The 23,018-nt window shown below is 47.0% G+C and overlaps 1 protein-coding gene across 1 annotated transcript in view; it reads right to left on the bottom strand.

Annotated features, from left to right (window-relative positions):
- CTNNA2 (catenin alpha 2) overlaps positions 1 to 23,018 on the bottom strand; it is a 937,723-nt gene that overhangs the window by 115,755 nt on the left and 798,950 nt on the right. The window contains exon 11 of the mRNA XM_088442722.1: positions 8,051 to 8,185. Within this exon, the coding sequence (XP_088298848.1) occupies positions 8,051 to 8,185 (135 nt within the window). The remainder of the gene's footprint in view (positions 1 to 8,050; positions 8,186 to 23,018) is intronic.

Here is a 23,018-nt window from a genome sequence, read left to right as displayed (position 1 = left end):
GATGGAACTGTAATGTGCTGTGTGCCTGCAGGACCTGAATCCTAGATGAGAAATGTGCAAATCTAGATGTGTTTGATCTTCTTGTCATTCCTGTTGTACACTACACAATCATAGCTTGGCACACTGCTAATTAACTAGTTCAAGAAGGAGGAACAAAGCTTAAACAAACAGTAATATAAGTATACATCTCAGAAGGGTCTATTCATGATGTTAATTATTGGGATCCGTTCGGACCCCGATAATTAACATTCTAACTTGCCGCGGATTCCAGAGCAATTCAACATGGTGCGAAAATCAGCTGTCCCTCGAGCAGCTTCACTGCTGCTATTCGGAGCAGTGAATCATTTCACTGCTCCTTTCGGAGCAGTGACAGGAGTGCGCATGTGTGACCTACAAGTCACGCATGTGCACCCCAACGTCCGGCAGTAGGAGCCGGACAGGGGCCAAGGGTTCCGAAAGGATCCCTCTTCGGGACCCGGGACTCCTTCCCATACGGAAGGAGCGGCTATTGGGAGCATTCGCAAATTGAAGATGGCGAATGCTCCCACAATCAAGCTCTAAAAATATAATATTTTCGCAGCTTGATGAATTCTGTCTGCATACTAGTGTATGAGGACAGCGGGCCATTCCACCAGAGGAAGGTAAGCAGGAGATATCTGTGATACTAGTGTATGGGGACACAGGCCATTCCACCAGAGGAAAGTATGTAGGAGATATCTGTGATACTAGTGTATGGGGACAGCGGGCCATTCTGGGAGAGGAAGGTAAGTCGGAGATATCTGTGATACTAGTGTATGAGGACAGCGGGCCATTCCGCCAGAGGAAGGTAAGTAGGAGATATCTGTGATACTAGTGTATGGGGACAGCGGGCCATTCCGCCAGAGGAAGGTAAGCAGGAGATATCTGTGATACTAGTGTATGAGGACAGCGGGCCATTCTGCCAGAGGAAGGTAAGTAGGAGATATCTGTGATACTAGTGTATGGGGACAGCGGGCCATTCCGCCAACGGAAGGTAAGCAGGAGATATCTGTGATACTAGTGTATGTGATACTAGTGTATCTGTGATACTAGTGTATGAGGACAGCGGGCCATTCCGGGAGAGGAAGGTAAGTAGGAGATATCTGTGATACTAGTGTATGGGGACAGCGGGCCATTCTGCCAGAGGTAGGTAAGTAGGAGATATCTGTGATACTAGTGTATGGGGACAGTGGGCCATTCTGGGAGAGGAAGGTAAGTCGGAGATATCTGTGATACTAGTGTATGAGGACAGCGGGCCATTCCGCAAAAGGAAGGTAAGTAGGAGATATCTGTGATACTAGTGTATGAGGACAGCGGGCCATTCCGCCAGAGGAAGGTAAGTAGGAGATATCTGTGATACTAGTGTATGGGGACAGCGGGCCATTCCGCAAGAGGAAGGTAAGCAGGAGATATCTGTGATACTAGAGTATCTGTGATACTAGTGTATGAGGACAGCGGGCCATTCCGGGAGAGGAAGGTAAGTAGGAGATATCTGTGATACTAGTGTATGGGGACAGCGGGCCATTCTGCCAGAGGTAGGTAAGTAGGAGATATCTGTGATACTAGTGTATGGGGACAGTGGGCCATTCTGGGAGAGGAAGGTAAGTCGGAGATATCTGTGATACTAGTGTATGAGGACAGCGGGCCATTCCGCAAAAGGAAGGTAAGTAGGAGATATCTGTGATGCTAGTGTATGAGGACAGCGGGCCATTCCGCCAGAGGAAGGTAAGTAGGAGATATCTGTGATACTAGTGTATGGGGACAGCGGGCCATTCCGCAAGAGGAAGGTAAGCAGGAGATATCTGTGATACTAGTGTATCTGTGATACTAGTGTATGAGGACAGCGGGCCATTCCGGGAGAGGAAGGTAAGTAGGAGATATCTGTGATACTAGTGTATGGGGACAGCGGGCCATTCTGCCAGAGGTAGGTAAGTAGGAGATATCTGTGATACTAGTGTATGGGGACAGCGGGCCATTCCGCAAAAGTAAGGTAAGTAGGCGATATCTGTGATATCTCCTGCTTTACTGTCTTGCTGAATGGCCCAATAACATGATTTTTACAATTGCAGGTGAAAATGTTAATTTTCGCCTCTTTTTGTAAAAATTAAGTGATGATGAATAGGCCCCTTAGTCTTATAACTAGGGATGAGCAGTTCGGGTTTTGGCTCTCTCAGAACGAGGCAAAACGTCATCTTTCACGCACATCTGGGCTGTCTGTGAAGGATAACGTTTTGCCTCATTATGAGAGCTGCTCATCTCTACTAATAACAGACAAGTTAAGTTGAGATAAGTAGGCGATGCTTAGATGTGATGACACTACTACTCACCAACATGGTGATGAGATAACACAGCATATCTGCCTCTTGCTGCTGGGATATTATATATTGAATGCAGGGAAGTTTTAAGAGAGGAGGGGGCCGTGTGCAGACTCAGTGCTGGGCCCTCTCCTCTCTCTCTGGTGGTGCTGCGGTACAGTAGATTCTGGCTTAGTGGCAGAATTTACTGTGCATGCGTGGGGCTCTGGGAAAATGGCACTCGTGCCGTTTTCTTGGGGACAGCAGTACTGTGCATGCGCAAGTCACTGGGAAAAGCAGCACTCTGGAGACTACGGACAGGTAAGTATAAGACTATATGGGTGCAGGGCGTGCGGTGTGGGCCCCCCTGGACCCAGGGGCCCGTGTGCCCCATGCACCCTGCACCCATTATATATACGCCCCTGATTGAATGATTAATGCAAACCCATCATCAGAAATCTCCAAGGAATCCTATGACCAGAGCCAAACCAAGGAACAAGGCAATGTACTAGACTGGGCAACCTGCCCACCCTCTGTTTGGCAAAAGAAACCTAAACGGGCAGGGCCGTAACATGGAAGGTTGTTACAAGTGGGTGCAGGGTGAGTGTGGGTATACGAGATGATGGCGCCACGAGATGGTGTTCATCTCTTCCTATGGGTTTTTTTTTTAGTGGCTGGTCTATTCCAGATCAACCACCATTATGTACAGATGTGTCCACATCTATCTAGCCTCTTTGTGCTTTAGACAGCTCTTCTACTCGTGCCAAACCGTTGCGCGGCTCGGTAACATTGAGCATCCTTTCGTGAGACTGTGGACCTCATTCCTGTGGACCTCATTCCTGGGATCAGGGGATGGAGGGGGCAGGTGGTCAGTGATACCAAACATTACAGTACACAATTTTGCAGAACCACCGAAATAGACCTCGCGGAAATGTGCCTGTCACTGTACAGCTAGCGGTGCAGTGAGGTGCATGGGGGGCACGGTAATATGACTGGCAGTGTGTAGTGGGGGCTGGTATGTTATGATGAAAGTTTTCGTGTCAACATATATAAGGTGGACATGAAAACGCAGAACATTCATATCATATCTACACGGGTATTAACCAACTCCTAGGTTTATTAAACCAGGTAGAACAGCACAGCGATATAACAGGTGTACGAATAGCAGTATTGATGCAGCCTGGAGCATTAGGGTATTGCTGGGCATTGTAGTGCACTGGATGTCAGAATGGTAAAAACACCAGCATATCGTAGCATTATGTCCCTCTAATGTAGCGGTGGTGATATAGAGTGATAACCCTATGCCTACCTATCCCCCCTCCCCCCTTCCCCGCAGCCTAACCCCAATGTTCCCCTCCCACAGCCGAACCCTAACCCTCCCCCCAAGTGCCTAACCCTTACCCTTAAACCTAACCCTAATACCATCGGGATTGCAGCAGAGTTGCCGACTTGTAGCTCCCTCCTTCCGGGAGGGAGCTGTCGGGCATCCTCAGCAGGGAGGCGTGTCCCATCAGAAGGGGTGTGACCCAGACTATGACTAGTCAATGGGGGCGGGGCATGGGCGTGGCAACACGATGGCATCATCGCGGCCCCGCCCCCTCTTCACAATGCCAAGATAAATGGCATTGGGGGGCAGGGGGCGGGGCAATGATGATGCGAATCGCGTCATCGGGCCCCCCGCTGACGGGGATAATACTGCATTCGCGGGGGGAGCGGCGGCGAGCCAGATGGATCACCGGGGACCGGGAGACTTACCTACCTTTCTGGGGGGCCGGGAGCAGCACCCGATTTTCGGGAGGCTCCCGACCGAATCGGGAGGGTAGGTAAGTATGGATTGCAGCCACCAGGATTCTCGAGCCAGGATACTGACCCCTGTCGGGATGCAGGCGCCGGGATTATCAGCGGTGGCATTCTGTGCGCTGGGATGCCAACTACACCCCACTAGAATAACACAGATGACAGCAGTATTAAGTGAAAGAGCTCGGAGGGATATAAAGTGTAGACATTCTTCATAGCAACCAAACAGCTTCTAGCTGTCATTTATCTAGCACACTCTATATAAGGCGTCCTTTCATTTATTGTGAAAAACATTACACCCATCTTAAGCTAAGCTTAATGCTAAAATAAAGACACTGACAACAACTGCTTTGGTTCGGATCAAATGAATGCATTTATTAATTGCATGAATTTATTTTAATGAAAGGTGGCAGAAGAACGCGTTACCACAACCCAGCTCTAGCCAAATACTTCTTACCAACAAATGGGGGCGACTAAGACGCCCTCCCCTTTCTATATGCGTACCCCGCACTGTGAAGGACTCACCGCCCCGTACTATAGCACAGTCTGGACGCTTCCGCAAAGAATAGCGCCCAATTGTCCACCCCGAATAGGTAGGACACACCCGCCGTCCTTCGAAGGGACAAGTGCCCCACAGTGACCACTTACGCCACATGTGGCCGCTGGTTAGTAGCGCCTTCCCGCCTACTGCTTTAAAATTGATTTAGTAAAGGCCAAACAAAACAGAAAACAAACACACAGTTCGGGGTAGGGAGAGAGGGGCTTCCAACCGAAAAAGAAGCTGCACCAATTAAAAAAATATTTTTTTTTCGCTCAAAATTTGCGCAGTCGTTTTTCGGCAAAGTACGCAGCTTTTTTTCCCTGTAATTTATCATTAGGAAGGGATGTCCAAAGGGTTCTGAAAGAAATCCCCACATTTTTAGCCAAAAATAGGGATTATGCTTTTTTTTTTTCGCCTGGTCTGGGATGGAGAAAACTTTTCTCCAGTTTTTTTTCGCCTGTTGCCGTTTTCACCTGTTTTTTTCTGGAGAAAATGTCGCCGTTTTTTTTTGGGCAAGATGAACGCCCGTTTTCGCAGCTAACTGAATATGGCCCTTAGCCTTAAATAGAAAACCTCATGATGCACGCCCCCCTTGAAACTCTAATTGGCCAACTGTCAGCGAATGAAAAAAAGACCTCACAAGAAAACCTCACGAGAAAACTGCCTAGCAACAGATACCCTAATACTGACCAATCACAAAAACCTGAGGACTCTTATATAGCTTCATGCCTATGCAGCCCTCAGCTAGGCAAGTGATAGATAAAAGCTTATTGGTTGCCTTGGGCAACTTCTCCTCTTTATCTCTCTCTAAGGTTTGATATATCTCCCCTATACTGAGACTAACTGCCAGAAGGTTTAAATGCATACATGAAATTAATATGAATGTAGGGTAAGACTTTCACTACACATCCTATAGACTGTAAGCTATGAGCGCTGCCCTATTACCTATTTACCTGTCTGTTAATCCAGAGTCTTGTTTTATTACTGTGTACGCTCCCAGTTGCAAATCACGTTGGCGCTTTATAAATAAATGTTAATTATAATACTATACATCCAATCTTTCCTGTTATAGACCTGTGAGCTATCCACCCTCAGCTAAGTATGGTATAGTACATGTTCACTTGCCTTGAAACTATTTCTTCCCCCCGAAAACCAACATATATAGGGGCCTATATACTAAACCTCGGAGAGAGATAAAGTGGACGGAGATAAAGTACCACCCAATCAGCTCCTAACTCACTTTTCAAACACAGCCCGTAAAGTGGCAGTTAGGAGCTAATTGGTTGGTACTTTATATCCGTCCACTTTATCTCTCTCCAAGGATTAATATATAGACCCCATAATGTTTGAAAACTGTCTTTGAAAAACAAAATATTAAACTGTTAACAATTATTATTATTTTTAGCACTTCTAACCGATAATTCCCACTAATGCTTCCCAATGACCACCTATTAATTCTGATTCATAACAGGACTAAATTACCAACAGAGGCTATGGTAGGTGGATGACAAGGCACACGCGTGACATGAAGTACCAATGACCTGTGATGCTAACAGATTTGTAAAGCGGCCTGTTCCGGTCACCAGGAGGAGGCGCTGTACTGTATATCGATTATTACATCCTAAACCTGCCATATACCAGAGATGTCAAATGCAACCATGAGATGTCTCATTAATTTGTATAACTTCATTTGCTTCTGTGAACGTAATTTAGAAAACGGTTATGTAAAAAAAAAACTAGGCTTTTAAAACAGCAGTCTTACACATCAACCCTCAAGTTTTCCCAACAGGTCATGTTTTCAGGATTTCTGTCTGTGGAAGAATGTGGAATAATTACTGACCCAGCAAATTAGATTAACTCATCTGTGCATGGTTGAACAAATCCACAAAACATGGCCTGTTGGTGGCAATTGAAGACCGGAGTTGAGCACCCCCTGCTATAAAAGATTTAGAAAATTCTCTTTTTCCTTTAGGTACAGGGAAGACAGTACTGAAGCACTGTATCAGTAAGGACTGACCTGCTTAGATAAGGAATTCTTTGATCTCAAAAACAGAGCTTGTTGTCTAAAAATTATAATAATAACGAAGATATGCATTGCAGATTAAAGTCATTGCATATTTATAACAATAGTTATTTTATCTTGAAAGGTGTACGTGCTCTCTTACTGAAATATTGGAGATGACAAGAGATGAAACAGCCCAGCAGGATCACTTACAGATTTGAAAGGAACTGATTAGTGTCAGCAGCATACACAAGAGAAGAGTGGAACAGAATAAGCGGACTGCAAGTTGCCATACAAGAAAGTAGAACAGGGGAGGGAAGCGATGGCATTACGAGGTTTCGGGCTTCAGAATGGTGCTGGGCGGAGTGACATGGAAGCGATGAGAATAATGAAGAACCATTTCATGAATGGTAACTAGTGCAGTTACCATTGTTGAAGCCCGAGGGGGGGGAACAGAAGGTCTGGGATACACGGTGAGGGCCTTCTGGAAGGAGGAGATGAAACGAGCACAAGAAGGACCAAAAGGAAGATGAAGTAAATACAGAAATCACCCAGGAGAGGAATTCGGCCACAATTTGTGGTGATGGAAAGGAACAAATCAGCTTGTCGGTAAATCCCTCCAAAGTTTAGGCCAGCAAGGAAAGTTGGAACAAGACAAGATGGGAGGAAGGAACACGTAATGAGAACTAGTGTATATATACATATATATATATATATATATATATATACACAGTATATCTTACCGCTTTAGCATATTTCATTTTTTAAGTTCCAGCATGTAAATATTACCAAACAATAGCCGATGTCTGTGTTATACCAGAGGAAGTGATAAGGTAGCATTCCAAAGCCGGCTGTGTCAACTTAAAATCTATAGACGATGTAATGACTGAAAATGAATTCATGTTATTTTCACTTATTTAATAACGAGGTGAATATAGGCGTATCTGATATTTGATGGGTTAGTATCATTATATGACACACGTTATCAAATAAGTCTTTGAAAAGTAAACTGAGCCTTTGCTACGATGTCCTCGATGTAACTTTTTGGAAAGTTAATATTAGTAAATAAGTCCGGGAACCCAGACCCGGAAATGACGTTAGTGTACTACTCTGTGACATGCATGTATCTGAACGAGGCAGGCTGTGTACTAAGTCAATGGCCCTTGCCGTAAAAGTGTTGCCAGTGCTGCAATGGGTTGTGTACATTTTTCAGGAAAGGTCTAAATGTATATTTTTGAACCAACTTGGTACAAATTATATATACACTACATAAAGTCCTAGAATTAATGTTCTGTATTTGCCTTTGCCAGTTTGCAGAAGAAAGTCTCCCTATACCGTATACTATATAAATGATATATATGGAATATTTAGTGTAGCGAATACTTATCAGTAACTCACCCCTGATACAATGAGCTCACCCCCAAGGTTCTGGACCTCAGCCTTCACCTTACTGCAGATATTTAGCTGGTGGCAGTAGAGGGCGATGCGCTGTAGATAGGCCAGCAGATCTTGTTTGCATGCTGAATCAGGGCACTGCGGGAAAATAAAACAGGAACATCAGTAGACTTGATTAAATGTAGCTTAGCTTCTAGTGTTACTGCATATCATTAACCCAATGCAATCAGATAAAATAATATGCCAACAGCATATTAAACATAGACTACAGTGAAGCCGTATATGAGACAATGGATCAGAGCATCTTTGTCAGAAATACCATAGCCACCTGTAAGGTTTATCCGACTATATATATCATATACAGTATTTATATATATATATATATGTGTGTGTGTGTAAGTATGTACAGTATATACACACACACTAAATTCTTGCTGTTGAAATTACTTACAATTCATCTGGAAAGCACTTCAGGAGTTATTTACAGAATAAATAACACGTACATGTTCAGTAACCTACAGCAACCAATCAGACGTTTCCATGCATTACATGGATGAAAGCTGGATGCTGATTGGTTGCTATGGATTACAGCAAATTTGCAAGTTTCTGAAAAAAAAAAAATGAAATTGAAAATGTTTTCCAGCTACAGAAGTAGGTTGGCCACATGTGAGGAGGAACTGAATGGGAGGAGCACAGGTAGGGAGGAGGAGCATAGGCGGGGAAGAGGAGCACAGGCGGGGTAGAGGAGCACTGACAGGGAGGAGGAGCACAGGCAGAGAGAAGGAGCACAGGCAGAGAGGAGGAGCACAGGTAGGGAGGAGGAGCACAGGCGGGGAAGAGGAGCACAGGCGGGGTAGAGGAGCACTGACAGGGAGGAGGAGCACAGGCAGAGAGAAGGAGCACAGGCAGAGAGGAGGAGCACAGGTAGGGAGGAGGAGCACAGGCGGGGAAGAGGAGCACAGGCGGGGTAGAGGAGCACTGACAGGGAGGAGGAGCACAGGCAGAGAGAAGGAGCACAGGCAGAGAGGAGGAGCACAGGCAGGGAGGAGGAGCACAGGCAGAGAGGAGGAGCACATGGAGGAAGGAGGAGCACTGGCAGAGGGGAGGAGCACAGGCAGGGAGCACAGGCAGGGAGGAGGAGCACTGGCAGAGGGGAGGAGCACAGGCAGGGAGGAGGAGCACAGGCAGGGAGGAGGAGCACAGGCAGAGAGGAGGAGCACAGGCAGGGAGGAGGAGCACAGGCAGAGAGGAGGAGCACATGGAGGAAGGAGGAGCACTGGCAGAGGGGAGGAGCACAGGCAGGGAGCACAGGCAGGGAGGAGGAGCACTGGCAGAGGGGAGGAGCACAGGCAGGGAGGAGGAGCACAGGCAGGGAGGAGGAGCACAGGCAGAGAGGAGGAGCACAGGCAGGGAGGAGGAGCACAGGCAGAGAGGAGGAGCACATGGAGGAAGGAGGAGCACTGGCAGAGGGGAGGAGCACGGGCAGGGAGCACAGGCAGGGAGGAGGAGCACTGGCAGAGGGGAGGAGCACAGGCAGGGAGGAGGAGCACTGACAGGGAGGAGGAACACAGGCAGGGAGGAGGAGCACATGGAGGGAGGAGGAGCACAGGCAGAGGAGAGGAGCACAGGCAGTGAAGAGGAGCACAGGCAGGGAGGAGGAGCACAGGCAGAGGGGAGGAGGGGAGGGGTTTTTGCTATTGAAATAGCTGCGGATTTTTACTTTTTATACATGCCGTGAGGTTTTTTTTCACGCACCTCCAGAGCAAGTGTGATTTTACCTACAATTGGTAATTTTAGGTATAATCACCGGGACTTGCTTTGGCACACTGGCGGTAGCCCCCCCTGAGAGCTAATTAAGCAATTGGAAGTTAGTGTGTGAGTGAGCGTGACCCCCGGTTTGTGTGCCCCCCCGGAATGGGCGCTGGGAGAAATACATCTCCCAGCAGACCTTGCCCTTCCCACCAGCCCCTGGAGCCTCCCAGCAGCCCCCAGGACTCCCAGCAGCCCCCTCTCCAGTGATAAGACAGAGGAGAGTCCACCGGGAGCCGCTGAGACCACCGGAGACCCCCGGGCAGGTAAGTGCCACATTTTTATTTCTTTTTTACGCGGTGCAGGGTTTTCAGAGCTGAAAACCCTGCAACCACTTTCTTTAATTGGATACCGCGGGTATCGGGAGCGAGAAAATTGGGCGAGAGGGTGCAAGGTTATTTATCTCGCTAAACCTTGCGCCCAATTGAATATAAGAGTCCCCATCCACCCAGTGACAATTAACCCCATGCTTACAGCCTCATGAATGGGACGCAGGAGTAAAAACTTTGAAACCCAAATGCACCTAGTATAATGGAAAGGGATTCCTAAGCCACAATATAGTATATAGTATAAAAACCATCCCAATACCTTATAATAGGCTACTCTAAAACCATTGGATCATTACTGGATATGTTACCCACACAAATAAGTATGCATTTACTATTTTTCTTCTTTATAATTTACTGCTGTTTACTTTGTACATCTGGGTGCACAGTATCATGCTGAGAGTGCTGAATGTCAATTACGGGAACACATAATTTAAGTTTCCCAGGAAACAGAAGATGATATTTAGTGGAGATGTTTCACTATTATTATTTACTACTAATGCAACGATGAGCAAATCGTCCAACATCATTGCAATGTAAACCGGCCATATTTCATTACACAAATAAATAACCTTAATTAACAAGTTGCAGGTTATAGTTGAGTGGTTTAAATGTACGTGTTCCCACTTCCTGCTAATACTCTCTCCCCTGAGCTTTTAGCAGGTCACGTGGATTATATTTATCGAGTCAAATGGAAAAGATGATTTAGGTATTGTCTGAAATATCACCCAAACTTATCACATGCTTGTAGTGGAGGTTTCCTACAAGGATTTTGAAGGACATGCAAATAAGATATTTGTTATAGGAAAATATTACAGAGATCCAAATAATCTCTGACTTTTAAAGGGACAATCTTGTGGGAAATATAAGAATACCATTTCTTGAAATATAGTTATGTCTCACAATAATTAGATATGCAAAATAAGGACAAACTTAGTCCTGTACCTGGTCTGCCCAAACTCTGCCTGACCCCCCCCCCCGATACCCCACCTATATCTGCAACCAGGGCCGTAACTAGGGTAGTGCGACCAGTGCCATGGCACAGGGCACCGCAGGACAGGGGGTGCTGTTTGGTCCTGTCAATTTTCCTGTTTATTATCATTCTCACTTGTAGCTTCCTCTTCTCTTATCCCCAGCATCTCCTGGCCTCCCCTATCTCTTCCCTGGCCCTTCCCCATGAGGCCATGGCCCTTTTTCAGAAGCACTATCATATGTCCCTATTTAAAAAAATGGGGATAACATGTGTCATATAATGTCGACATTTCAAGGCCCTTTGGCCTTTTCAGCATGTCCTGATGCAAAGGCCAAATGGCCTTGAACGTCGGCACATTTATTCACTATGTTGATGTTTGTTATTTAAATACCAGTTGATTTTTTTCATTTATTGGAGTGCCGCCTTCCTTTTTCAGTACTTGAGTACACACATGTCACAAGGATTTCTTTATATATATATATATATATATATATATATATGGGGTGATCCAATAAATAAGGTAACGTGACCTCTCATAGCATAAATTTAGCCAACTCGTACATGTACATATAATTAATAGTATGGCCTTGGTACAGATTATTCTTCCACATGGTCCCCATACTTGTCTAAGCATTTGTTCCAACGGTACACCGAGGCATCCTTCCCAGCATAGACTAAATCAGTGTCAAGCGCCTGAAGCCAAAACATGACGGCTTGCTGACCTTCACCTTCATCCAGGTGCTTCTTCAATGGTTCAAAGAGATGGAAATCACTTTGAGCCAGGTCAGAGCTGTAAGGAGGATGGTCCAATATCTCCCAATGGTAGTGCCGTAACAACTCACATGTGCGGTTGTCTGAGTGTGGCCTGGCGCTATTGTGCAGCAATACGATGCCTGATTGCCACAACCCAGGTCGTTTTCAACTAATTGCCCTCCGCAACTGGCTCAATGTGTCACAATAGCGGACAGCATCAGCATTCACAGTAAATCAACAAGAAGCACGCCCTTGTGGTCCCAAAACATGGTCGCCATGACCTTCTTTGCTGATGAAGTTTTTTGGATTTTTTTGAAGGTAGGGACGATGCGTGTTTCCATGACATGGATGCTTGCTTTGTCTCTGGTATCACATGACGCACCCACGTTTCATTTCCTGTAACAATACGCTGCAGGAACTCCGCTCACTCCTCATGGTACCGCGTCACATGCATGAGAGACAATCCCACCCTATTGGTTTTGTGAACTTCAGTTAATTGCTTCGATACCCGACGTGAACACTTTTTACCTGTATACCAGTTGCTCATTAACGATATTTTTCACAGCACCCACTGAGATGTTTAGTTCATCAGCAATATCACTAACTCAATGCGTCTGTCCTCCTGAATCAGACATTCACTGCAGCACAAATTGTCCTCTGGGGTGGACGTTATTGGCCGGCAGGATCGCTGTGCATCTTGAACGTCCGTCCTGCCGTTATCACAGGCAGCGCACCAAACCCAAACCTGTTACCACAGCATGAAGTTTGTACCATACACTGCTACAATTTGGTGATAAATTTCAGCTGCTGATGCACCCTTTACATGGGCATTGGAACGGGAAGGGGGCGGTTTGCCCACCCCGAACATTTAACCTCCTCCTCCATGGATGAGGAGGTGTAATATGTGCGGTCTTTAAGTTAAAACACCGCACATTAAACTTCCTCCTCCGTGCGGTGCAGGGGCTGTGTAGCCTATTACTATAAAGCACAGCCCCTGACAGTCCATGGCCGCTGCTTAGGTACGATGGGGGGTGGCGCAGGAATGATTTTATGTTGCCCACCCAGGGGCGTCAAGAGCCGGGCCCGGGTAAAGGGGGGCGTGGCCTAATCAAGGGAGGCGTGGGCCCTCTTAGGCAAAAAATTTTTATGGAAAAAAAAAATTGCACCGGGGAGGGAAACACTGCAAGCCCCTCTGCCCTGCGTAAAGCCGGGGGGGCACAATCAGTGTGATCGGTCTGCTACACAGGCATAGGAGACTCAGCAGCCCCGAGCAGTCTCCTACTGCAGCCCAGCTGGGCTGCTGTGAGATAAGAGGGGGGGTGGTGCCGGACCCGGGCCCCTGCCAGGCCCAGGTAATTAGTACCCGCTCCCCGCCCCTATCGGTGCCCCTGCCCCCCCCCAACATAAAATTGTTCCGACGCCACTGGCCCTTTAGATGCAGAAATCTGATCACACTACACACCTCAATGATTGACCATGTTCCCGAGAGCCCCGCCATCTTACATCTGATGTTGGGACAGTATGACTGATAGGAGGCGCAGTCTAATGGCCATGAGGGGAAGCTGTGGTCTACCTGCTATGGCCTGGCGGGAAATTCAAATGAAATTGAGAACACTAAACACGTCAGAGGTCTTGTTACATTAATTATTGAACCCTTGAATATATACTGTATGTACCAATAATTTGGAACTTACAATATGGGAAATGTGACTTCAAGTTTGCTCGCGACTCCACCCTTTAATTAATTTTGGATGCCAAGTAATGTCGAACAGTTTAGCTGTTAATCCTGGCTTAGGCTAGGCTACCGCCGGAGGCAATCGGAAAGCCGACTGCCTAAATACCGGCAGCCGGCTTCCCGACTGTCTTATCCCGGCAAGGGTGAAATTCCGGGCATCTAGATGTAGACTCCCACATTTCCCCGACGCCGGGAGACCGGCGAGCGGCATCACGATCGTAGTGATGCCGGGCGCCGCGAGCGGACAGCCGCGGGGGGGAGGGTTAGGTTTAGGGTTCCCGGGGGGGACTTAGGGTTAGGCACCCCCCGGGAGGGTTAGGGTTAGGCTAGGGGGAGGGAGGGTTAGGGTTAGGCACCCCCGGGGGGGACTTATGGTTAGGCACCCACCCGGGGGGACTTAGGTTTAGGCAGCGGGGAAGGGGGTGGTTAGGGTTAGGCACTTAGAGGGGGGATTAGGGTTAGGCACTTGGGGGGAAGTTAGGGTTAGGCACCCCTAAGGAGGGTTAGGGTTAGGGGGGTTAGGTTAGGTTAGTGGATACTTACCTATCCACGATCGGGATTTCCAGCGCTGTCGGGCTTCCGCTGTGTCGCACTCTGCTTCTGTCGGGCTGCCGCTGACGGGAATCGAACCGCCGGCCATGCGGCCGACGGTATTTCATACCAATTCCCTACCGCCTATCTCTATCCGATATGGACACTCATCCTCCCCAGACCAGGGGAAATATTGGTGTTTTATAACAATGCCACAGAAACAGAATGGATGCTGAAAAACAGTTTGTGTTATCTCAAACGTAACTCGTCGTATCCCAAGGGATTGTGGAATAATTCCAAACCTATGAGAAATGTAGATTACTTACCACAATCTATAATATAGATGTGTATGTCCTGGCTACAGTGTATTACATTCTGCAGCCAGCGGAAGCTGAGACACAAGTCAGATGATTGCTGGTAATGTGGACATCAGTATTCAACCCCCAAATGTTGCATTACAAGCACAGATGAGCATGGTGTATACAAAACATCGGATTACTTCCTGAAGGAAAGCAATATGTGTGTCCTCGTGTGGCATAAAATGAGCTCTGTCTTCAAACAGGGTCTATTTGTATTACTCATTTATAAAATATTGCATTTATTTGAAAAAGGTTACCACATGTCACAAAAGCAATGTACATCTACTGATTGCGCGTTGCTTATGGCTACGGCTGTAGTAATGATACAAATAAAATGTATGATGCTATGTGATGAATATTTTAACCAATATTTGCTTTAGATAAAATGTATACTATTAAAAATAGTTAAACAAAAATACATGTACTGTATTTAAATTAAATAACTGTCCAGCACAGCACTGGGAGCCCCATAACTACAAGGAAAAGTGGTCCCAGTCTCCCATCTCAGGGAAGTGCTATATTATAGTATATTACAGTATGCATACATTTTATGTTATGTTTGTGTAAGCTTTAGGAGGGGTGGGCTGGCAAGTGGGTCACATGGCTCTCTAAGTTGCAGGGTGCTGTTCCGTTCCAGACACCCTGCATCCCAAATGTGGGGGAACGTCGGTGCTATCCCCTAACCACAGGGTTTAAGATATTGTGAGAGCCCCATGGCATCTAACTTGTGGGGGCCCCTACCAATTAAACTGTGCCACGCAGAGGGCTTAATTCAGAGGCGGCCGTACGGTCTACGACCACACGGCCGCCTCGATGTTTGGACAATGCGCATGCGCACGAGGGAGCCGGCTCCCTCGTGCGCATGCGTGAGACCCGCTACGACCGACAGCGCCTCTTTCCAAAGGGGTCTCTTTCCAAAGGGGGCGAGCTGTCGATGTTGATTGACAGCTCGCCCCGTTTGGAAGGCGGGCCGGGGGGGTGGCAGCCCAAACGGAGGCGTTCCCATGGGAATGCCTACCGTTTGGGGGAGGCCCCACTGACATCACTAGACAGAGCCAGAAGCTCTCTGGGGCTTACGACAAGTGAGACCCTACCCTAGGGTCTCGTCGTAAGCCCCGATGGTCGCGATGGTCTCTGACCATCGCGACCATCACCCGAGCGGTCGTTAGAGCTGTGGGTGTAAACCCACAGCCTAATGACCAAAACAGAGGCGGGCGGTCAGGATGCAAGCGGCCGCCCACTTTCTGAGCGTCCGCTTGCATCCTCCGACCACCTCTGAATGAGGCCCAGAGAAACCCCAGTACACATATACCAGTGTCCCAAACATTGGTGACGTATATATGCCCCGTGTGTGAGCCCCTGGGGAACAGCCTGGGCTACCCTGTTATTAATCCGGCACTGCTTGCCAAGCCCTAGATATGACACTTCCTGGGAATGTAACAACTCTGCAGATTGGCCTGTCACACTACAAATCTGTATTCATGTGAAGCCTTGCAGCGACTGGCTTTGCTGTACACATGGCTTTCCTGGAAGCTCAGTTGTAATTGCAAAAATATCATATTGTACATTGGAAACAATATACAAATCTTTACATCTCTTACTGCAACTTTAAGAAAAAAGCACAAACAGAGGCCCTCATTCAGAGCCGTTCGCTATTTGCGTTCGTTCGTTCAAAAACAAGGGGTGGCTATGCAAATGATCCGTTCGCACATTGCAGTCTGTTCACACCTCTAAGTCTGAACGAGCGAGCAAAACATACGCTCTTTTATTTCTTAAAAACGCCCCCTGGCCGCTCGCATCATACGTCATGTCCGCTATTTATTAGATTAATCAAGTACATCGAACAGGATATGAACTGCTCGCTATTCTTGTGGTTGGTTTTTTCAACCGCTATTTTGCGAGCAGTTCTGAGTTAAAAAAAACAAGTGACATGGTCATTGACGCTGCTATATTAATTATGCACACCCATAAAATGCCCGTTTTGACCTTTAAGCACGCCTGCGAACGGATCTCCACTCCCCGTTTTCAAGCACCTTCCCCTGTTACCACCCACATACGCCTCATTCTGTCACTCAAAATAGCAGGCACTCGCTATATTGCGTACAAATGTTTTTCGGCCGCACTGACTGGTTCGCGCATGCGTACTAAAAACCGTACGCATGCGCAGATGTGCGAACATCGCTCGGAACGAGCGTACTGCCGCTAGCGAGTGGCTCTGAATGAGGGCCCGAGTTCCCTGGGTGATTAGTTACGCCCTACAGCAGCAGCTTTAGATCGCATGCCTGCACCCAACGGGCGTAACCCACTCTGTGGTCCCAGTATAATGCAATGCGGGTGTGATTGCAGCCGACTTTAAGTGAAATAAAAACTCCACAAACCATCTTTCACACATTTCTTATATCAAAAGAAAAAAACATTTGTACAGTAATTCACAGAAAAACGCCCTTCCTGCAATCCATGACAATATTATCTAAGGAATTTATTAGGAAAATATTCTTTTTACACTGTAATCCATTAGAAATAAAATTAAAACGCACGTCCTCAGCCGTATGGATCGCACTGCACGTGCGCGAACTAGCCAGTGCAATCGGGTTAGGGTACGCAGACTGCACGCAGTATGTGCGCAGACCCTTCCGATATTGATTGACAGGAAGTGCCATTTGTGGGTGGTGACGGGGGTTGGTCAGGCGAACGCAGGAGTTATAACGCCGTTGTAGCAGCGTGCATAATTAAGGCAGTGCCGCGGCATACGCAGCCACACCGTAAGCTGTACATAAGAAGCGGGCCAAATCCTGCGGCAGGTCAGGTCATCCACTAATATGCTAATGGATCCGATGGTTCTCAATGTTACTGATGTTTACGATATCTTGCGTGCTGATCAGGCTGTGAGTAAAGGGAGATGGGTGACATAATATGGGGCTGGGCGTCTACATCTTGTGCTGCGGTCTCCGTGCCTATGCATTGATTAGCATATTCTCGCAGCGGATGGGTATGTGCGTCGCTAGCATGTGTTCCTTGCTGAATCAGGCCCTCTGCCCCAAGCAGTTTATCCTGCTAGCAGTAATGTAATATGCTGGCGGAGGCTCTGCCCCAAGCAGTTTATCCTGCTAGCGGTAATGTAATATGCTGGCGGAGGCTCTGTCCTGAGCAGTTTATCCAGCTAGCGGTAATGTAATATGCTGGCGGAGGCTCTGCCCCGAGCAGTTTATCTTGCTAGCGGTAATGTAATATGCTGGCGGAGGCTCTGTCCTGAGCAGTTTATCCTGCTAGCGGCAATGTAATATGCTGGCGGAGGCTCTGCCCCGAACAGTTTATCCAGCTAGCGGTAATGTAATATGCTGGCGGAGGCTCTGCCCCGAGCAGTTTATCCTGCTGGCAGTAATGTAATATGCTGGCGGAGGCTCTGCCCCGAGCAGTTTATCCTGCTAGCAGTAATGTAATATGCTGGCGGAGGCTCTGCCCCGAGCAGGTTATCCAGCTAGCGGTAATGTAATATGCTGGCGGAGGCTCTGTCCTGAGCAGTTTATCCAGCTAGCAGTAATGTAATATACTGGCGGAGGCTCTGTCCAGAGCAGTTTATCCAGCTAGCGGTAATGTAATATGCTGGCGGAGGCTCTGCCCCGAGCAGGTTATCCAGCTAGCAGTAATGTAATATACTGGCGGAGGCTCTGTCCTGAGCAGTTTATCCTGCTAGCGGTAATGTAATATGCTGGCTGAGGCTCTGCCCCGAGCAGGTTATCCAGCTAGCGGTAATGTAATATACTGGCGGAGGCTCTGTCCTCAGCAGTTTATCCAGCTAGCGGTAATGTAATATGCTGGTGGAGGCTCTGCCCCGAGCAGTTTATCCTGCTAGCGGTAATGTAATATGCTGGCGGAGGCTCTGCCCCGAGCAGTTTATCCTGCTAGCGGTAATGTAATATGCTGGCGGAGGCTCTGCCCCGAGCAGTTTATCCTGCTAGCGGTAATGTAATATGCTGGCGGAGGCTCTGCCCCGAGCAGTTTATCCTGCTAGCGGTAATGTAATATGCTGGCGGAGGCTCTGCCCCGAGCAGTTTATCCTGCTAGCGGTAATGTAATATGCTGGCGGAGGCTCTGCCCCGAGCAGTTTATCCTGCTAGCGGTAATGTAATATGCTGGCGGAGGCTCTGCCCCGAGCAGTTTATCCTGCTAACGGTAATGTAATATGCTGGCGGAGGCTCTGCCCCGAGCAGTTTATCCTGCTAGCGGTAATGTAATATGCTGGCGGAGGCTCTGCCCCGAGCAGTTTATCCTGCTAGCGGTAATGTAATATGCTGGCGGAGGCTCTGCCCCGAGCAGTTTATCCTGCTAGCGGTAATGTAATATGCTGGCGGAGGCTCTGCCCCGAGCAGTTTATCCTGCTAGCGGTAATGTAATATGCTGGCGGAGGCTCTGCCCCGAGCAGTTTATCCTGCTAGCGGTAATGTAATATGCTGGCGGAGGCTCTGCCCCGAGCAGTTTATCCTGCTAGCGGTAATGTAATATGCTGGCGGAGGCTCTGCCCCGAGCAGTTTATCCTGCTAGCGGTAATGTAATATGCTGGCGGAGGCTCTGCCCCGAGCAGTTTATCCAGCTAGCGGTAATGTAATATGCTCGCGGAGGCTCTGCCCCGAGCAGGTTATCCAGCTAGCGGTAATGTAATATGCTGGCAGAGGCTCTGCCCCGAGCAGTTTATCCAGCTAGCGGTAATGTAATATGCTGGCGGAGGCTCTGCCCCGAGCAGTTTATCCTGCTAGCGGTAATGTAATATACTGGCGGAGGCTCTGCCCCGAGCAGTTTATCCAGCTAGCGGTAATGTAATATGCTGGCGGAGCCTCTGCCCCGAGCAGTTTATCTTGCTAGCGGTAATGTAATATGCTGGCGGAGGCTCTGCCCCGAGCAGTTTATCCTGCTAGCGGTAATGTAATATGCTGGCGGAGGCTCTGCCCCGAGCAGTTTATCCAGCTAGCGGTAATGTAATATACTGGCGGAGGCGCTGCCCCGAGCAGTTTATCCTGCTAGCGGTAATGAAATATACTGGCGGAGGCTCTGCCCCGAGCAGTTTATCCAGCTAGCGGTAATGTAATATGCTGGCGAAGGCTCTGCCCCGAGCAGTTTATCCAGCTAGCGGTAATGTAATATGCTGGCGGAGGCTCTGCCCCGAGCAGTTTATCCAGCTAGCGGTAATGTAATATGCTGGCGGAGGCTCTGCCCCGAGCAGTTTATCCTGCTAGCGGTAATGTAATATGCTGGCGGAGGCTCTGCCCCGAGCAGTTTATCCAGCTAGCGGTAATGTAATATGCTGACGGAGGCTCTGCCCCGAGCAGTTTATCCTGCTAGCGGTAATGTAATATGCTGACGGAGGCTCTGCCCCGAGCAGTTTATCCAGCTAGCGGTAATGTAATATGCTGGCGGAGGCTCTGCCCCGAGCAGTTTATCCAGCTAGCGGTAATGTAATATGCTGGCAGTGAGGGGATGTGCCAGGACTTCCTGCTTTGATCTCAAAACAAGACTAATTTGATTTCTATTGATGTGGGAGAAATCTATTATCAATGATTTGAAGCTCCAATGGCCTATTTTATTTTTCAATGGGTATTTTACAGGTAGAGTAGAACTCCATTGAAATGAATAGGAAAAATACTGATGTCCATATGCACACAATGTACTCCAATATAGATGAATGGTCTTATTAAAGTGTGGTGAAATGAAGGTGCTGAAATAGAGCATGAAACATGCCGCAGCACGATTAGGTATATGGACACACTACATAGATAGGGTTATATATGATTGCATCCTTTGAACACGTCAAGTGCAAGGTTTAACGCCTGTGCGTGGGGGCCCTTATGCATTTATATATGGTTGTGGAACTCCTCAGTAGCCCTCATTGTACAATACATTGTATAATACATTACAGTATGTAGCCATTTAGGAAACCGTGTTTAATTATCTAATATACAGATATATTGGAAAATCGTGCTCTATTTGCAAAGCACATCATAGTAATGATTCTGAGTCACATGCACTGCCAATGTAGGATGCATTGGAGCGGTTTCTTTTCTTCCGCGCATTCAGACGCACGCATGTAAACCAGGGAAGGGCTTTGCAGCAGCATTTGCATAAAATCTCCGACGGGCGACCGCCAAAAGATGCAGACACGGAATCTGGTCCAGTGTGTCCGGGCGCACCTGCTGTCATGCCTCAGCTAATCGCTATTCACTTCAAAGGAAAACATGATTGCGATACTATTTGTAGAGACATTTGTGCGGCATGTTGCAATAAAGACTGCTCCACCTGTACATGCCAATGGCAGCTGCGTGTGCGGAACAATACTGTCAGCATAAATATGCTTACAAGAGCACTTTTGGGTATGTACATTACCGTTCAAAAGTTTGGGGTCACTTAGAAATGTCCTTATTTTGGAAAGAAAAGCACTGTTTTTTTCAATGAAGATAACATTAAATTAATCAGAAATATACTCTATACATTGTTAATGTGCTAAATGACTATACTAGCTGCAAACGTCTGGTTTTTAAAGGAATATCTACATAGGTGTATAGAGGCCCATTTCCAGCAACCATCACTCCAGTGTTCTAATGGTACATTGTGTTTGCTAAGCGCATTAGAAGACTAATGGATGATTAGAAAACCCTTGAAAACCCTTGTGCAATTATGTTAGCACAGCTGAAAATGGGTTTGCTCGTTAGAGAAGCTGTAAAACTGGCCTTCCTTTGAGCTAGTTGAGTATCTGGAGCATCACATTTGTGGGTTCGATTATACTCTCCAAATGGCCAGAAAAAGAGAGCTTTCATGTGAAAATCGACAGTCTGTTCTTGTTCTTAGAAATGAAGGCTATTCCGTGCGAGAAATTGCCAAGAAACTGAACATTTCCTACAACGGTGTGTACTACTCCCTTCAGAGAACAGCAGAAACAGGCTCTAACCAGAGTAGAAAGAGAAGTGGGAGGCCCCGGTGCACAACTGTGCAAGAATACAAGTACATTAGAGTCTCTAGTTTGAGAAATAAACGCCTCACAAGTCCTCAAATGGCAGCTTCATTAAATGGTACCCGCAAAACGCCAGTGTCAATGTCTACAGTGAAGAGGTGACTCCGGGATGCTGGCCTTCTAGGCAGAGTGACAAAGAAAAAGCCATATCTGAGACTGGCCAATAAAAGGAAAAGATTAATATGGGCAAAAGAACACAGACATTGGACAGAGGAAGATTGGAAAAAAGTATAATGGACAGACGAATGGAAGTTTGAGATGTTTGGATCACACAGAAGAACATTTGTGAGACGCAGAACAAGTGAAAAGATGCTGGAAGAGTACCTGACGCCATCTGTTAAGCATGGTGGAGGTAATGTGATGGTCTGGGGCTGCTTTGGTGCTGGTAAAGTGGGAGATTTGTACAAGGTAATAGGGATTTTGGATAAGGAAGGCTATGACTCCATTTTGCAACGCCATGCCATACCCTGTGGACAGCGCTTGATTGGAGCCAATTTCCTCCTTCAACAGGACAATGACCCAAAGCACACCTCCAAATGATGCAAGAACTATTTAGGGAAGAAGCAGTCGGCTGGTATTCTGTCTGTAATGGAGTGGCCAGTGCACACACCATGTCTCAACCCCATTGAGCTGTTGTGGGAGCAGCTTGTCCGTATGGTACGCAAGAAGGGCCCATCAAGCCAATCCAACTTGTGGGAGGTGTTCAGGAAGCGTGGGGTGAAATTTCTTCAGGTTACCTCAACAAATGAACAGCTAGAATGCCAAAGGTCTGCAATGCTGTAATTGCTGCAAAAGGAGCATTCTTTGACGAAAGCAGATTTAGAAGGACAAAATTATTATTTCAAATAAAAATCATTATTTCTAACCTTGCCAATATCTTGACTATATGTTCTATTCATTTTGCAACTCATTTGATAAATAAAAGTCAATTTTCATGTAAAACACGAAATTGTCTGGGTGACCCCAAACTTTTGAACGGTAATGTATATTAGATGGTCATGAAATATGCAACATTTCTAGTTTTGGAACCTTGAGCTTTAGAAGTAAAAATTTAGTTAAAAGAGAAAAAAATGACAAAGGGTTTAATGTTATGTGAAGGTCATTGTGCTATTAGTCACAGCTTCAAATACAGCTGATTTATAATAAGAATGTCACTTTTAACAAAGAGAAAAAATACTCCATCTACAGTAGATGTGAACTTGGTCTATATTACATTGTGGTCTATAAATATACCACAGTCACAAGTGCATAAGACACCACAGAGAAGATATTTATATTCAGTCACTGTAGGCTGAGCACACGGATGTTACACTTTCCCGAATGCTTGATCGACCCTGAATGCTACAAGTGGTGACTGCAGCTAGAACAGAACTTCCTATGTTCCTATGTTTATATCCACCCTAGGGATGGCCATAGCTGGGGTGTCTATCGATGGCTACCATTGATGGGCTCATCGGTGATTACCTTCGACGGCACAAAAACCAT

This window comes from Taudactylus pleione, unplaced genomic scaffold, assembly GCF_031769625.1.
Source record: "Taudactylus pleione unplaced genomic scaffold, aTauple2 ptg000316l, whole genome shotgun sequence".
In the NCBI taxonomy this organism is placed as follows: Eukaryota; Metazoa; Chordata; class Amphibia; order Anura; family Myobatrachidae; genus Taudactylus; species Taudactylus pleione.
The sequence above is the reverse complement of the archived record's forward strand: the minus strand, read 5'-3'. Positions and strand labels throughout refer to the sequence as shown.